The sequence below is a fragment of the Laccaria bicolor genome, genomic scaffold (genome assembly GCF_000143565.1).
Source record: "Laccaria bicolor S238N-H82 LACBIscaffold_23 genomic scaffold, whole genome shotgun sequence".
NCBI classification, from domain to species: domain Eukaryota; kingdom Fungi; phylum Basidiomycota; class Agaricomycetes; order Agaricales; family Hydnangiaceae; genus Laccaria; species Laccaria bicolor.
The window spans coordinates 270,963-286,383 of NW_001889894.1; the positions used below are offsets into that span (position 1 = coordinate 270,963).

At 50.2% G+C, this 15,421-nt stretch overlaps 6 protein-coding genes across 6 annotated transcripts in view; 2 read left to right on the forward strand and 4 right to left on the reverse strand.

Moving 5' to 3' along the window:
• Nucleotides 1–1,249: 1,249 nt before the first annotated feature.
• On the forward strand, nt 1,250–2,347 carry LACBIDRAFT_294856 (uncharacterized protein; the record flags this gene model as incomplete). Its single annotated transcript, XM_001883856.1, has 3 exons — nt 1,250–1,623; nt 1,661–1,979; nt 2,027–2,347. The coding sequence occupies 3 exons, from the start codon at nt 1,250–1,252 to the stop codon at nt 2,312–2,314; spliced, it is 981 nt and encodes a 326-aa protein (XP_001883891.1). The 3' UTR covers nt 2,315–2,347.
• Nucleotides 2,348–2,438: 91 nt separating this feature from the next.
• LACBIDRAFT_237208 (uncharacterized protein) lies at nt 2,439–3,134 on the reverse strand (the record flags this gene model as incomplete). The annotated part of the gene is made up of 5 exons (XM_001883974.1): nt 2,439–2,558; nt 2,610–2,730; nt 2,788–2,848; nt 2,901–3,012; nt 3,045–3,134. Coding segments are annotated over 5 exons (504 nt in total), but the record flags the coding sequence as incomplete, so codon positions are not given.
• Nucleotides 3,135–8,817: 5,683 nt separating this feature from the next.
• LACBIDRAFT_303184 (uncharacterized protein) lies at nt 8,818–9,625 on the reverse strand (the record flags this gene model as incomplete). The annotated part of the gene is made up of 2 exons (XM_001883975.1): nt 8,818–9,281; nt 9,328–9,625. One exon carries the CDS (start codon nt 9,623–9,625, stop codon nt 9,428–9,430), a length of 198 nt encoding a protein of 65 aa, XP_001884010.1. The 3' UTR covers nt 8,818–9,281; nt 9,328–9,427.
• Nucleotides 9,626–9,783: 158 nt separating this feature from the next.
• On the reverse strand, nt 9,784–10,320 carry LACBIDRAFT_303185 (uncharacterized protein; the record flags this gene model as incomplete). The annotated part of the gene is made up of 3 exons (XM_001883976.1): nt 9,784–9,824; nt 9,871–10,150; nt 10,207–10,320. The coding sequence occupies 3 exons, from the start codon at nt 10,318–10,320 to the stop codon at nt 9,784–9,786; spliced, it is 435 nt and encodes a 144-aa protein (XP_001884011.1).
• A 269-nt stretch (nt 10,321–10,589) lies between these two features.
• Nucleotides 10,590–11,641, reverse strand: LACBIDRAFT_303186 (uncharacterized protein; the record flags this gene model as incomplete). Its single annotated transcript, XM_001883977.1, has 5 exons — nt 10,590–10,824; nt 10,996–11,065; nt 11,132–11,353; nt 11,407–11,426; nt 11,550–11,641. 5 exons carry the CDS (start codon nt 11,639–11,641, stop codon nt 10,590–10,592), a joined length of 639 nt encoding a protein of 212 aa, XP_001884012.1.
• A 1,440-nt stretch (nt 11,642–13,081) lies between these two features.
• Nucleotides 13,082–15,421, forward strand: part of LACBIDRAFT_329745 (uncharacterized protein) — a gene marked incomplete at both ends in the record, with an annotated part of 5,563 nt that continues 3,223 nt past the window's right edge. The window contains 5 exons of the mRNA XM_001883857.1: nt 13,082–13,123; nt 13,390–13,411; nt 13,458–14,650; nt 14,684–14,829; nt 14,891–15,417. Coding sequence (XP_001883892.1) covers nt 13,082–13,123; nt 13,390–13,411; nt 13,458–14,650; nt 14,684–14,829; nt 14,891–15,417 — 1,930 coding nt within the window. The remainder of the gene's footprint in view (nt 13,124–13,389; nt 13,412–13,457; nt 14,651–14,683; nt 14,830–14,890; nt 15,418–15,421) is intronic.

A 15,421-nucleotide genomic window follows, 5' to 3' on the forward strand; every position in this document is an offset into this window, starting at 1 on the left:
ATCTCTCTCACCCGATTGCCACTGTCAAATTCCGTTTCCATGCATTTCGATCGCAACAAGAACCCTTCCTACGTGGAGCCACTCGACGCTTCGTTCTCCTACATGGACAGTGCTCTCGACCATCTCCAGTATCCTCCTCAATCTCCTCCTTAAGGTGTAACCATTGAATATTGATCGTCAGGTTTACGCCCACTTCACATTGTTACTTTGCGTCTGACTTTGTTTTCATCAGTTCCCCCGTCCCCTCAGGCGTTTAACTCTTTGAACGTCTGTAGCGGTCTCGGAGATTGCACATACTCATCGCCTGCTTTCGGCGCCTCTTCCCCTGCCCATCCTTACGCCCCGATAGCGCTGCCATTTCCCCTCCATCGCTCACTTACCCCTTGAGCGCTGGTGAGTTGTTTGATGGCATGGGCCCTGGCAGACATAGTCGTCGGAGCAGATGGCACCCACCGCCCCCCCCACATCATTCCCAGGTCGCATCGCTTCAATCCGATCGTCGCACCCACGACTCGGGGCAGCGTCAGGGCTCACAGGCGGGGATGGAGCAGGAGTAACGACGATAGGGACGGAGACGACGACGACTTTTAGCCCGCCAACCTCTCAGCTGGAGGTGCCAATTCGTAGGTTTAACTTTCATTCCATTTCGCTTAATCTTACCCATCATTTCTTAGGTGCCGTGGGACCATTCGCAACCAAGCATTTTATCGGAACAACGGAGACGCGATGAGCTCAGGGACGGCTACGCACACCTTGAGCGAACCCTTTATGCATCCAACCAGAAATCCAGCAAGGTATCTTCGCTCCGTGGGGGTTCCTTAATTGAAGCACGTCTCAACATCTATTCGACATCCACGAACTTGACCTGACACTTGTGGCATGTCGACACGAGCCGTTACAGTCGGATAGACAGTTGTGTAAAACTACATATTCACGGAAGACAGCATCAGCGATTTCCTCATCTTGTCGACCCACTCCTCCCCGCTCTGCCGCACAGGCCATTGGCAGCTTATGTGCACAGTCCTTCAATGGCTTCCTCCCGCCGCCGTCAAACGCCAAGTAGGGATCCATAGCTCTTTCAGCTATTGGATCAGCGAGGTATCGGGCTGGAATGACAGGGAGGCTATCCCAAACTAACCCTTGAATACGCTATATGTATTTAGTAGCTCATTTTTATGTAAATTTCGGAAAACTCCCATGCCGCATTACTTGTTACTGTTCGCCCGTTCCTGTGCTCTTGACTGTCACAATGCCGCCCCATACGGAATGGGGTGCGACTGCAACTGACGAGTACGAAGTGGCTGACTACCTTTCGACCTTCAAGCTAGACTCGGACAAGGTCGTGGAGATTGATTCCTGGCTCATCACCTCCATTTTCCAGCAACAAAAACGAAAAAAAGCTTCTCGAACTCATCACGTTCAGCAGCTCCACCCAGACGCTGCATTCAAATTGGACTCTGCGACCGCCAAAGGGTTACAAACCATTTTCGAGAAGAACAAGGGGACGCTTGTGCACTGCAACTTTCAGAATGCCATCGATTTTGGGAAGACAATGCACAAAGAAATCAAGGCTGCATACCCAGAATTGGTTGCTAGCCGGGCGCATGCCTTGGTTATCACCTGGTGAGTTGCACAACGTAAAGAACGTTCAGTCTTACAGGTGTCTGGCTAGGTGTTCAATCGCCTACGGCTACATCGTCAGCAATCCAGAGTCGGGAGTGCGGTTAAGGGTAAGGTTGTTTGCGGGCGGCAACGAGCGTGGTTTTTCCATCACGTCTACAAGGGATTTGGTTCAGCATGAAGTGCTCTACTCACTCATGGGTTTGATGCCCGACGATGCAAAGGCGGAACACTCTCGGCTGTCTGAAATTGAACCGCACCCCTCCCAACTCCACAACAAAGCAAATGCTGAAAAGCCGCGCATTCTTATAGGACCGATCAGATTCATCAACCACGCGTGTCGTTCTTACAACGCCGAAGTGAGTAATTTGTCGTCTGGATTTCATGCCCTTACAGAATACCGCAGTACGTCGCCGTCAAATCAAAGTTGGCGTTTGTCGTTCAAACCACAAAAGCAATCAAATCTGGGGAAGAAATTTTCGTCAATTATGGAGACACGTATTTCGAGGATCTGCCTGGGGGTCGGTGTCCTTGTAGAGACTGCGTTGGGGAGGGCTCTCGGGAGGCTAAATCGAAGATTGAGAGCGAAGATTCGGAGGGTGGGTCAAAACAGGAAGCATATAAAGCAAGGCGGAAAAGAAAGAAGTTGAGGGCTACAGTAGGGGGAAAGGAAGACATTGGTGCCAGTCATTAGTTTAGAAACGCAATGTCATTGTGAAGGATGCTCTTCAATTTAACTAAGGGATGGTACCAGAGAAATGGGAACACTTTCGTTCAGTCAAGTCTTATTGAAAATACACAAGCAGTTCTATAGTTCGTTACAATCCTGCCACCCTTTTCTTAACGACCTCCACCCTAGCAGGCTCAGCGACAGTGCCAAGATCACCCAGCTGATCGCCCTCTCCCGCGACAATCTTCTTCAGAATCCTACGCATGATCTTCAAGGAAATACGTCAGCTTCACTCAATGCGCCTTCAAGCAACACGCACCTTTCCAGAACGCGTCTTGGGTAGGCCGCTAACCTTCTTCGGAGCCGCGAACGGTCCATTTACCTTGCGCACCTGGAGCACAAGCTCCTTGACCAAGCCAGATTCGTCGTTGGGATCGTATCTGTATTCACCGTGGGCTGGGAATACCCGCCTCGCGTTGGGGATAAACGATACTCACGGTTTCAAGGAAACGAAGGCGAAGACAGCTTGTCCAGTCAATTCGTCAGGGGTTCCGATGACTACGGGGTACGACGTTGAGCATTAGCATGGAATGATATTTTGATAACTCACTGGCAGTTTCAGCGACGCCCTTGTGCATGATAAGCGCCGACTCGATCTTGGCAGTAGACAAACGACGGCCAGATACGTTGATAACGTTTTCGAAAGGTATGAGCGCAAGTAACTGGGAAAAGGGATAGATGACCCACCGTCAACTCGGCCCTTGATCCAGATGTATCCGCGCTCGTTCGCAAAGTCAGAAGTCAAAAAGGAGAAACATACATTGATGTAGGTCTCGAGGTATCGTGTAAGGTCTTCGTAGATCGTACGGGCAAAGGATGGCCACGGCGTCTTGAGAACAAGAACTCCTTCAACGTTATTACCTTCCAACTCCTTGCCTGTAACAAGATCGAGAACGGCAGGCTAAATGCCGAAGAAGAGGACAGTCGCGGAGCCGGGCTTGTGATGGTACCAGGGAACGGCGTGACGGCGATCGACCCAGTCTCCGTTTGCCTGTGAGCATTCAGCATCAGTGGACCTCACAGAATGTGTACAACTTACCAGAAGGTATCCACAACCGCGCACTGCCTCTTACCGACGTGTTCGTTGTACCAATCCCACGCCTCTGGGTGGATGTCTATTCCGTCCGGCTCGGTTTGTGAGGATGGAGGGCGGATGGGGGGCACGTACGAGTACCTTTTTTTTCAAAAAAACGTCAGTAACGTTCTACCCAAGGACAGAGAAGAGGGCAGACTCGGAGAAGAGGGAAGAGAGGAGAGGGAATGAACCAAAATTTTAAGATGCCGCAAGTCGTCAGGGGAATCGTTTACAGAACAACGAAACTGGACGTACCAACATTCCGCACATCCTTTTTGCGCATTCAGAAGAACAGAGTGAAAAGGAGGGAAGAGGAAGGGACAGACGTATGGGTTCGCCAACATCGTGCCTATCGAGCTCCAATATCCACCGTAAGCAATCTTGATGAATCCCCGATTGACTCTAACCCAACCTCTCCAGGTCCTCGGCACAACTTCGCAGTGGCCATTCTCCTCATTATGCTTCGTAGGCAACGTCGCGATGGGCTTCACCCAGCTCTCAACTCGAGTACCCCTCCTTCTCCGCGAATGTCCCAGAAGATTGCTAGCTCCAGGGCGCCGTGATTCCCCCATTCAACAACACCACTACGTCGGTCAAGTAATCGCGATGGGGTGTTTGCCACAAGAAAAACTTGTATTGTTCATTGTGCGACATAAAGTCGAACTCTGGGTCATCTGAGAGCGGGATCTTCGCCAACGGAAATGCTTCGCATGAGGGGCGTGCATGCCTCGTAGCTTGGGTGCGGTTGAAGCGCTTCATCGAGTTTCACCACTTCAGCTGAAACAAGGGTAGAGGTACAACCTTCCGGACCATCTGTGATGTCAAGAATTTCGAATTCTTCCTCAGCGCGCTTGGGGCGACTTCTGCCTTTCCCTTCGCCCTTTTGAGTGTATGCGACTTCGGTTTCTTTCATTAGATAACGGGGCAGCGCTGGAGCCTTTACAAAAGCGAGCGAAGAGTTTCTTGACAAGCATAAAATTCCGAGGTAGTTGTTTCGGAAACTCTGCAGACAAGGTCAGCGGTGTCTCGGCATCCGAGTTTCCACCCAGTGGGTCATCAAAAATTCAGGGCAAATAATTTGAATATAGTCCAGAGGCAGATTCTTTGGCTTCAAAAATAGCCGATAGTTTTCTGGAAACTGATAGCCTGAGCCTTTGAGCGTTGTCGTGATAGGGTTTGGAGGGAAAGAGTATTTTGCATTATCTTTTTGTGTTATTTTAATGATTATTTTTGTTTCAGCAATTTTTCTTTCCTCCGTTCAAAAGACCAGGCGCAAGACATTCAAAAACGAGGGGATGAAGAACTTTGACAAAAAGAAGGAGATCGAGGAGATCGAGGAGGTCATTGGTCTCATTCCGAGCGAGCAGTTCTCGCAGCTCGTCGACCTTTCGAAGAAGATTACGGATTACAACGCTGAAGACGAATCTATGGCTGATCCGGACATGGAAGAACCTGCGGCCAAAATCAACGTACTTCTGCGAGCGTACATATCTCAACTCAAGCTCGATGGTAAGCGTTGCCACGGCTATCCATCTCAGGAATAACAACAAAGGCCGTCTAGGGTTTGTCCTCGCTGACGTGGTCTTTGTGCAGCAATCTGCGGGGCGGTGTGTACCAATTAACAACTTCCCTCGACCTGTCCTCACTATCTTGCTTCTATTCTAGTATTTGAGGACCTTGTTCGAGATTTGTTTGAAACGCGGCTGGGCTGTACCTGCTAAGGCAGCCCTCGACCTTTGCGAGGTGGTTGAGAAGAGGATGTAAGTTATTGTGGTTGTCGAAGCTAGCCATGCTCACAAGTATATTAGGTGGGGTTCAATGACGCCTCTTCGTCAATTCAAGGGCGTCGGGCCTGCTGAAGTGATAAGAAAGGCAGAAGGCAAACAATTCGTGAGTGACGTTTATCTCCCTGTCGTTTCGTTGCTGACAATGCACATCTTTCATAGCCTTGGTATCGCTACTTCGATCTGGTATGTTTTCTCAACTTCAATTCTAGCTGCGTTGCTCAAAGTTCTTTAGACCCCTCCTGAAATTGATGAGCTTATCGGAATTCTTAACGCTGGACGGCTAGTGCACCGTCTCGTTCGTAGCTTCCCGCAGCTTCAGTGAGTTTTTGTTGATGTCTGACTTTTTGGGGTGTCTCATTGACGAACTTTCTATAGGCTCCCAGCGCAAGTCCCACCTTCACTCGGTCACTCCTTCGGATCGATCTTTCTATCTTACCTTGGGATGAAAAAGTCCACGGTACGGCGGAGACCTTCCTTATCGTGGTGGAAGATGTGGATGGCGAGGTGATCCTCTTCCATGGCTCGTTCATCCTTCGTCCACGATACGCGGAAGATGAGCACAGCGTTACGCTGACTGTGCCCATTTTCGAACCTGTCCCAGGCAACTACTACATCTCCATCCTCTCGGATCGCTGGCTTCCAGCCGAAACTCGGCTTCCTACATCTTTCAAACATCTTTTCTTGCCCAAAAAGTTCCCCCCTCCTACTCCGCTCCTCGACCTACAGCCTCTACCTCTCTCCGCCCTGCACAACAAAGAATTCGAAGCCATTTACTCCCCGACGATCCAGACCTTTAACAAGATCCAAAACCAGGTTTTCAGAGCTCTCTATACGACAGACGAAAACGTCTTTATCGGTGCGCCTACTGGTAGCGGCGAGACTGTTGGCGCAGAATTTGCTCTCCTTCGTCTTGGGAGTAAGAGAAAACAACCCAGAGCGGTTTGTATCGAACCATATCAAGAAGTGGTTGATCAGCGAGTTCTGGAATGGCGGGCAAAGTTCGAAAAGCTTTAAGGGGGGAAGGAGATTGTTAGTCTCACAGGGGAGACAAGCGCTGATCTGAGGCTTCTGGAGAAAGGAGATGTCATTGTCTGGACACCTACCCAGGTTCGCCAGGTCTTTCCACTTCTTTATTCGGTCTTTTTCTCACTTTTTACAGTGGAACGTCCTTTCACGACGGCGGCAACAACGCAAAAACACCCAAAACATCGGCCTTCTCATTGCCGATGAGGGGCAGTGGGTCGGCGGTGAAGTGGGACCCGCCTTTGAGGTCGTCGTTTCTCGCACGCGTTATGACTGGGCCCAGACAGAAATCAAGACGTGCATAGTCGCTTGCGGAGTCTCTCTCGCGAACGCCTGAGATCTGGGCGAGCGGATGGGTGCACCCTCTCACGCGATCTTCAATTTCTCACCTAGGTATTCGCCTTCTATTGCTCCCCAAAAGCTGCTTACTGATGTTGTTACTAGTGCCCGTCCTCTCGATATGGATATACATCTTCAGTCTTTCACCGTCCCCCATTTCCCCTCTCTAACGATCGCCATGTTAAAGCCTGCCTACCTTGCCGTTCTGGAGTACTCTCCCTCGAAACCGTCATCGTTTTTGTCCCCTCCAGGCGACAGTGCCGACTTACAGTCGACGACCTTCTGACTCACTGCCTAGCGGACAATTAACCTGATCGATTCCGATTCCTCAACATCGAGCTTGACGACTTACAACCGCATCTGGGCCACATCAACGACAAGGGCCTCGTTGAAACGCTGAAACACGGCATTGGGTACTACGAGGCTCTCGATAAGCAGGACAAAAGCATCGTTTTCGAGTCAGGGGCGATCCAGTTACTTGTTGCGTCGATGGACGCGGCTTGGAGCTTGCCAGCGGCCAGTTACATGGCGATCATTATGGGTGTACAGTTCTATGAGGGAACAAGCAAGATGCTGCGGTAAGCGCATACGATTCCCGTTTATGTTCCTTTATTGTGTTTACGTTTTACCTCTCAGGATATTCTGACTTGGAGATCCTTCTACCGCCGAAGGACCCAAAACCCGAACTACTACAATCTACAGATTGTTAGCCGTCAGCATCTATCCGACCATCTTTCAGAGCTTGTTGAGAGCGCATTAAGTGACCTTGTGAATTCAAAATGTATCGCAATCGGTACGTCTCTCCTTTTCTCTTAATTCTTTCTGCAGAGGACGAAATGGACTTGTCTGTGGGAATGATCGCTGCCTAATATAATATTTCATGTGAGCGCCCGTCCCCTAGCAGTCAGCCAATCGCTTATCCGCTGGTTAGATCTGACGGTTGAGGTGCACACCTTGTCTCTGACAGAGCATACGAAGCTGAAAGGCCTGCTCGAGGTTGTGTCGTCATCAGCCGAATTCGAAACTACCCCGATTCGGAGACACGAAGATGCCCTTCTTCGTGGTGTCTACGACCGCGTCCCTGTGAAACTAGAGCGGGCCGACTTCGAGGCCCCCCACTTCAAGACGTTCTTGCTCCTTCAAGTCCACTTCTCGCGGTTGCAACCGTCGCCTGACCTGGCGGCTGACCAGGTTCTCGTTCTTGAAAAAGTACTCAACCTTTTGTCGGCCAGCGTCGATGCGATGTTGTCTAGCGCTCGGCTAAGCGCTTTGGGTCTATCTTAGACGTACAAGCCCATGTGGGAGACGGATTCACCTCTGAAACAGATCCCTCACTTTGAGGTTGAGATAAGCCAATCCACGCTGTAGGACTTTTTTCGCTCACAAGTTACGATCGCTTCAGGATATCAAGCGTTGTAAGGACGCTGGCGTCGAAACCGTCTATGACATCGTGGAGCTCGAGGATGATCGTAGAAACGAGTTGCTTCAGAAGTTCAGATACGCCCGCCCAAATGTAAGAACCACGATCCTTTTCCTACGATCGAAGCTCACATCATTTCAGGCAAGACGTCGCGACCTTTGTCAACTCCTACCCCACCCTGGATATCTCTCCTGAGCTCGTGAAAGGAGAATACACTGCAGGCGCGCCCATCATCCTCCAGTATTGCTGGCACGTGACGCAGACGAAGAGGACGAGGGTGACCAAAACGTTGTGGCACCATTCTATCCCCTGAAGAAGTTGGCGAATTGGTGGCTCGTTGTCGGAGACCCTGCCTCCCGCCAGCTCCTCGTCATCAAGCGAGTCACGGTGGTGAAGAGTCTTGCCGTCAAGCTTGAGTTTATGTTGTCGAAGGGCTCTCACTCACTGAAGCTCTACGTCATCTGTGATTCTTACGTCGGTGCTGACCGCGACATTGGCCTCAAACCCACAGAGGCTCTCGAAGGAGAGGATAGTGATAGTGACGAGGATATGGACAGCGATGAGGATGAGTAGATTCCGCGGTTCTCGGATCCTGACCATTGTACATTTGTATCTGTAGTTACTTGATAATTTCTTGTTGTTTTCGTTGAGAGGTGTGAACCCAGTCTTCGTTAGCACATAACGAACATAATGCGCCACTCGTTCTCGGTATCATTGTGACGTTGCTTCAGTGAAGCCAGCAAGGTTTACAACGCGGTTGGCGAGGAGCTTCCCCTCCATCATTCGGACAATTGTCAATACAACAAAGAATAATTCATCCTATATCTTAATCAGTTTATTGCTCGACTGTCGAAAGACAGAATAATTAAGGTAGGGTTATTGATGTTCATTCTATATCAACTTATTACTGTCCCATTGCATTCCATTTGGCAGGCGCCGTGGTGACGGGTCTCCTTCGTCAGTACCTGTTCATCGTCATCTATCGGCAAGTTCCCATACCCCCTTCTTGCACCAGGTGTTAGAAGCTACCCATGACATATAACCCATTCCCGGGCGATACCTCAGGCTGCAATGCAGACCGCGAACCAAGTGTGTCCCCACCGTACGCAAGCCATGCTCAATCTCCAGAAAGGTGGTTGTTGCTAAAACCATCGCGTAAGTAATACGACGGAGATACAGCGCGTGAATTCGAAAGAACGAATAGCGACAACCGCGGCGCTAACATCGCCTAAGGAAGAGAAGTTAGCGTAGGAAACGAATCGAGCCGCGAACATTTTCTTCAAGTCACTAGCCTGAAGTCAATATGGACCACGATTGCACAGGCTGTACATACATGAAACTTCCGAATAGAATGAACCTTTGACTCGGGTCGGAAGGAAAAGTGACGATAGACCAGGAGTTCATCTTCTCCGTGATCTTGTAATCTCGCCAAGTCAGACCTTCGTCTCTACTGAAGGTGTGGTCGGTAGGTTCTTCGTCGTCAGTGAGAACAAGAATAGATCCGGAGTCTCCAAACTCCCATACATGGGCGTCCTTATGGACTTCCTGCCGTGTGAAGCCAACGTCGCGGCTGAGGACCTTTCGGTATATAGAGCCACTGGCAACGTCTCGCCAATGTTTCCGACCGCCATGAGCACTCCAATAATCGAAGGACTGCTATACGTGGCTCGTGGTTCTGTCCGCTCAGTGTAGCAGTGAATGTGAAGGGCGCACTTCTGTAGGGAGAAAAGATCAGATACATGTCTAACGAGAAATAGGCAGCACGTACTGTACCCTGGTTGTTCCCTTGCTAGTCTACAACTGGCGGTGTCAATGGCCTCCGTGTACTTCCTGTTTCAAATTAGTCAATGAGCTTATTGGAGAAGGAACTGCGTACCAATGTTATGCGCGATTCGACTCTGTAGCTGTTTCTGGCCTGAAAGCGTTGCATCTGCGGGGTTGGACACAATGTTGACGAGAGCGATACCGTCTAGGCCGATCATCTTCCCGAAATCGATGTATCCCCACTCGTCCCGATTGGCGATCTCAAGCGCGAGACCAAAGTACGCGCCGTTTGAGTTGGACTGGAGGATGTCGCCCCAGAAGGGAGCAGGATCCTCCGACATGGTCATGCGAAGGAACAGTGATTTCGTGCTTGACCCTAAAACAGTGTATGCCTAAAAGAGCAAGTCATCAAAAGCCATCGCTCAGACAAGAAGTAAAAAATATTCACATGCGTTTCCGGGTGCACGCTGGGCGGGAACTTGCCAGTTGCAAAGTGATTTCCGTCAAGCGAGACTTCGAGCTCCCAGGAGCGTCTCTCGGGTATCATCCGGGAAAAGAGCATCGGATCCCGGGTGCAACGAAAGTTTAGGAAACCGCCGTACCTCAGCGATGACCAGCAACTCTGAGAACTTCGCAAAACCAACAACGTGATCAAAAACCTTCCCTTTATTCGCGTAATAGTTCGACCCCGTCGCCGGATTTTTCATTCCGGAAGGAGCGTTGGTCGCCCTTTTTGTCCCGAAAGGACTTGCGAACAATTTCGTTCGCATTAGTATTGAGCTCCGCGTCTTTCGCCCATGCCCAATTCGGCATGTAGCTATCGACGAGCGACTACTTCCGCCCGTTATCCCTGGAGTACACTTGGGCTTCTGCATGACAGCTTTGCGCCTGGGCCGAGCAGCCTCTGTTGCCTGTCCAGAGGAGGTTGTCGATGTTCGGGTGGAAGTGGACAGTGACTTGGGCTGCGAAGGTGTTTGGTGGAGTCAGGGCTTTGGACCGGATCCACGTTCGTCCGGTGTCGGTGTGTAGAAGGCGTCGGTATCGGCGATGAGGTAGGCACGGTCGTCTGCGTATTTACGGTGGTAGAATGCAAGGAAATAGTGTTCAGGGTGGATTTGCATCCAACTGTATCCTTGTTGCTGGATTGCCACACGGTGTGGTCAATAAGACGAACCAGAATGGTTCTCATCAACAGAGGAACCTTCGTTGCCTCTAAATTAGCAAGTTTGCGGCTCGCCTTGTATTCCTATTTCCGAGCGATGAACTGTCACATCGCGTGGTCCACCGACCTTCAAAAAAAGAGACAACTACAACAACTTAGAGGTTAGCCTTGACAGCACTAACAAGCGTCGCAAGCTCCCTCTAATCCTCACTCTGTACTTCCTGAAGATCGACAAGAGCAGCCGTCTTCTTGTGCACAACAGTCTCGAGACGACATTTAACCTTCGGGATGACGTAGGGAACGCCCATCTTGCGGCTCACCGCAGGGAGGAAAACGATGAGCTCAATGGAATCGACGTCGTGGGCGACGACAACGAGCGCGGCTTTCTTGGCTTCGATGAGAGCGATAAGGCCGTACTTGACGAAGAGGGTTTCTTGAAGTCCTGCTCAGTAACAACAACGTCAGAGGAAGGGGATAAGAACGGACCTTGGCATCCTATCCTTTTCCTCGGTAGCAAACGCAGCAGCAGTCAAACGGCCCTCTTTCCTTGCTTCACATGCTGCGGCCCTTATTCAAGATTTTGAACAATTGCGTAGCAGTGTTCTTATCCAGGATATGAGAGGGCGTACCCTGAGACGTCGGTGCAGACTGACCTATTGCCCTTGGTTGGCCCTTGGAGACAGACGTATTCGGACCATTTGACGGAACGGTGTGGGTCCATTGGGGTGGGATGTCCTGACCTGGGCCCAAGCTGAGTTTTAGAGCCACGACGGAGAAGCGACGACAAGAGAACGCACCGATATCAAAGTTCTTCACATTAGCCTCCGACAAAAGATTCTTCTTCGCCTGGGTGGTTTTAGTCGCACCAGAGCGGGGGCCGCGGCGTTCTTCTTGCCTGTTCCGAATTTTTCTTTGGGGTAGTTAGTGAGCGATGTTATTCTTCGAGAAGGGAGGAGAGGGAGTGGTCCATTGAGGGCGTCAGTTCAACACAGTCAAACATATTATCTGATAACAAACCAAGTACACACTTACGAACCACCACTTTCAAGTTTTCTGCCATCTATCGTCTATCGCCCTTTTTTTATGGCATCATCACCAGAATCCCTCTCATATGTTTTCATCCTGTTCATTCCGCACCACCCCGAACAGTAATAAGTAATACATCCACGCGCCCGCTCTCCTCCAAACGTCGATCTACGCCCTACGACATCCAGCCTCGGCTCACCTCCAAGACACTCCCAACGAGGCCTATGTGCACACGAATCCTGAATCGGATCACGTTCCCCCGACTCAATCCCATCGTCGCCCACCTCGGTGTACGTGTCTTTCTCCTTCCCTCATAGCCCGATCTGACGCGATAACCCCAGACAATTGTCTTCATCGGGGATATTTGAACAGGACATTGAGCCGCCTGCTATACCCTCTCCACCTACACTCCCTCATCGCCTGCCTAACCCCCACAGTGTATCCCGCCTAAAGCCGACTGAACAATTGGGCAGTCCGTTCCGTCCGTTCTGGACTTGCCGCGTCCGTCCTAGCATTCATCACTGTCGGTGTACTTGTCCACCACCTCCTATTGAGCCCACATGGACCACCTAACACCGTCACCGTCGACGATCGTCGTCCTGCATTCACCTGCCCAGTTTCCGGTCACCAGCGCCAGGTTTACGATCCAGATGCAAACGGATAAGGTGACGGTAGCTTCTACGCCGTCCCTCGTGTCACTCCTACTTCGGCATATTTCTCGACGACGTCGTCGATGGGTAGTTCTTCGCCTACTACGACGACTACGCAAGAACACCCACTTGCTTCACTTCCAGAGCCAAACGCACCGTTCCAACGCACCCACCCTTCGCGCAATACGATTAGCCCCAATGCAGGATTCTCACCTTTTTTGTCGTCTTCTCATCCGCCGTCGCCAAGAGACGACTTTCCTTTATTTCGTATTCCGATTTTCTCTCTTCCACTCCAACATTCACCCTCTCCCTTACGTCAACGTCCACTTTTGAACCGCCGCCGCATATACCTAGCGTCAGTGGACTGAGGATCGTCTCTGATGGTATTGGTGGGGAACTCGCGAGTGAGAGATTAAGTATAAGGGGCGGGGCGACCCATCCTGGGAAGAGGGAGCTCAATATCCCAGGTTATTACTAGACTTATCATGGCCCTAGGAAGATGGAGATGGGGTGCATTGTTGGATAATGTAGGTCGGGAGTGGGAGAAGCTGGAATTTGATATGTTAATTTCGTTTTCTTGTCCCTACGGCCTATCAGGGTCATCCAGGGTCATCAATTTTTGTTTTTGTTGGCCACCAATTGCTCCATATTCCTGTTCATTTTTTCCAATCTGCAATGCCTGAGGAGCTCACCAAAGAAGATGGAATTGGTTTGTTTTCGCCCAAGAGCCCTCCATCCCTAACTAAATATTATCATTGAAGACACAATCAAAGTGCGACCGCGGGTCTCACAGAGTACTGCTACGCAGTCCCCGGGTAAGTAATCAAGCTCTCAATTATATCTGATATTAATTGGTACCAGGAAATGGTGTCCGAACAGCACTTTTATTTGATGGAGTCGTGCTCCCGCCTCCACGGCGTGCTCCAGCACGTACTGATGGCAGAAAACTTCGCCCTCGCCAGGAAGTTGTCAGCGAACGCACGAGAGGAATACGAGATGGAGCATTAGGAGAAGACAGGTCTTCACCTGGATCTGATTTGGACTATCACGGCGACTCGGACAGTGACAAAGATGATTCCGATTCGGACGAAGAGGAATACAACCTCCCGACGAAGAGAAAAGTTGGAGAGCCAACCCACCCGCCGCTATCTAACAAGAAACGTAAAACCGATGGGAAGAAATATGAGTCTCAGTCAACGAAGCGAGCACAACGGGGATCTACACAGGAAACAGAAGCAGCCGTCGAAACACGACATTCGCTCTATGCTTTGAGACTGGGAAAGAACCCCAGAAAGACAAGATCTGAAATGGCGCCCTTCCTTGAAGACCGACGTTCCACTATGGAAAACTTCATGCCCACACAAAGCTCATTGTATACAGCTCAATTTCGTTTGTGTTCCTCCGTCTCGCAGAAAAATGAACACCCGGAAACCTCCTGCGACCTTCTAGAGCTTCTGGACCTTGTGTATAGTGCAGAGCTGAAAGCTATCGTTTGCAGGCCCCACTCTATGCTTCTCCCTTTGAACGCCATTCCTTCGCACCTCAGGAAGCGACATCCCCACCTGAAACTCGACCGCTCAACACAACATGATATTGTGACGCATATTAGAGATTGGCTTAGCTCTGATGCCCTTCAGTCTCCAGAAACAGCCATCCTCCCTGAAACCCTATCCATGCCTCTCATGCTTTCTCCCAAGACAATCCGATACCGATTCCTGTGCCCCAAATGTAGTCAGTGGATCGCAAGAAATGACTCGTACAGAGGATGTCCAGAAGCCGAATTCTATTCGCACATGAAAAAAATTCATGCCATTTCCAAGAGGCCAAAAACGGTGAAGGGAAGCTGGTGTCAAGTCATTCACATTTATACCTACAAAAAAGGGCGTCCCAAGGACCACTTATTCTGTTTGCCAAACTACACCCCTGATGACCTTCCAATTACCCCATCCTTCACCACCAAAACCTACGACGCTTCCCCAAATTCTACCTGGTTCCGAGAACTGAAGTGGCCACAGCATCGAGCCTCAATCTTGGCCGAAATTCCACTTGAAAAGGTTAGATGCTTGCTTCTACCCCCATCGAAACAGTTGGTTCTAGCGCAATTGAATGAGCGCGACCGATATATTGAGAAAGGATTGCTTCACGTGCGTGCAAAGCTTACTGCGTACTTGAGAAATGGCCAAGACTTCATCTCCTCCTTACATGGGGCCCACGAGGGCTGTTTCAAAACGCAGTACGTAACCCCCTGTACTTATTTCCACTGATGCATTGAGTGACGTTATGATACATTTCAGGGATGAAAAGCACCTTGCGTTCTTTCGCCTCATTAACGATGAGAACATCCCCTCTTATCGAGGTCCCCTCATGAAGGTTATCGCTATGCTTGTTCGATTGGCTGCCCTTGTGCAATCAAAGAAGGATGCGGATAAGCAGGTTGTGAAGTCACTCTTCCTGGGGCACGACAATCAGCTCAGCGAGAGCCGCCGTCTTTGTGATGTCTTGGTGGCGATGAAAGGAAAAGCTTCGGCAGGCAACGATCATATCTCAAGGGCGCTTCATCGTTTACTTCGATCCTTGCTTTGCCCTGAAAGCCTTAGTGATCAAGACATAGCATGCCCTACAGAGCTCTTCGTTTTTTTGGAATCTCTCACGGATAACGCAGTAGGATATCGAACAGCGGCCTCCGTTAAAGGCCACTGCTGCAAGCTGCAGTTTGGATTTCGAATGATTTACATTCATATTGTGAGGATGGAGGCACACCAAATTTCTGATTATATGCCATTCGAGAAAAAAGCAACCCCTGTTCAAGTTCTTGGTAGATGTTC